The sequence below is a fragment of the Penaeus monodon genome, chromosome 33 (genome assembly GCF_015228065.2).
Source record: "Penaeus monodon isolate SGIC_2016 chromosome 33, NSTDA_Pmon_1, whole genome shotgun sequence".
In the NCBI taxonomy this organism is placed as follows: Eukaryota; Metazoa; Arthropoda; class Malacostraca; order Decapoda; family Penaeidae; genus Penaeus; species Penaeus monodon.
This window is the reverse complement of record NC_051418.1, coordinates 5,846,705-5,847,483: the sequence shown is the minus strand read 5'-3', so window position 1 is coordinate 5,847,483 and position 779 is coordinate 5,846,705. Positions and strand designations below refer to the sequence as shown.

Below are 779 nucleotides of genomic sequence, written 5' to 3'. Positions count from 1 at the left end.
TTGTTGGTGCTGTGCAGAGAGTGCTACTCACCGACTATGTCTCAAAAAGGCTCTGGAGAAAGTCCAGTCAATCGCAAGTACTACTGCCCAAGCCAACCTTATATTCTCCCCTTTTTTTCATTATTATTATTTACCTTCAACCGAGACATTAAAATGCAAAAACACTCCCAAACCAACATGCTATTCAAAACCCCTACAATAGACTTGTGCTCTTCTTTTACTTCCATTTCTAACCTCCGACATGTCATCAATAAACATTTTGGGACTGTAAGGCTTCCACTACTTTTGCCTTTATGAAAAACTTAAATCATTCATTCACTGCACTGTATACATAAAATATTAAGTAATATATACAAGTCTACAAATACAAATAAGTTATGTTAAGTAAAGTATAGCAAACCAAACTATTAAATGACTATAACATAAATATTCAAAACCTGGTAGTGCACTGTTTTGCAAACAACATATAAAAAGAAGAAAATGGGTTTCTTGGTTCTCTTGCCATAGTCCGTAGAAAAATTAAATATGAGTGAGAGAGCAACATATAAATTGGTATAGAAATGTACAAATAAAATGGGAAAAATACCTTTCCAAAGACGAACACATCCATCATCCCCAGATGAGGCCAAAATAGTGCCTGTCATATTCCAACAAACACGCCACACTGTGCTGCCATGGTCATCGAACTGTCCTGCTTGACGAACCTCAAAGGTGGACAAACTGCTCTGGTTCTGCAAAGCATCTTGTCTGTGGACAGAATTTTGATACTATTATGCATA

At 36.3% G+C, this 779-nt stretch overlaps 1 protein-coding gene across 1 annotated transcript in view; it reads right to left on the bottom strand.

Moving 5' to 3' along the window:
• Positions 1–779, bottom strand: part of LOC119593960 (nucleoporin SEH1-like) — a 14,181-nt gene that overhangs the window by 2,711 nt on the left and 10,691 nt on the right. Inside the window, 1 exon segment of the mRNA XM_037942979.1 lies at positions 587–747. Within this exon segment, the coding sequence (XP_037798907.1) occupies positions 587–747 (161 nt within the window).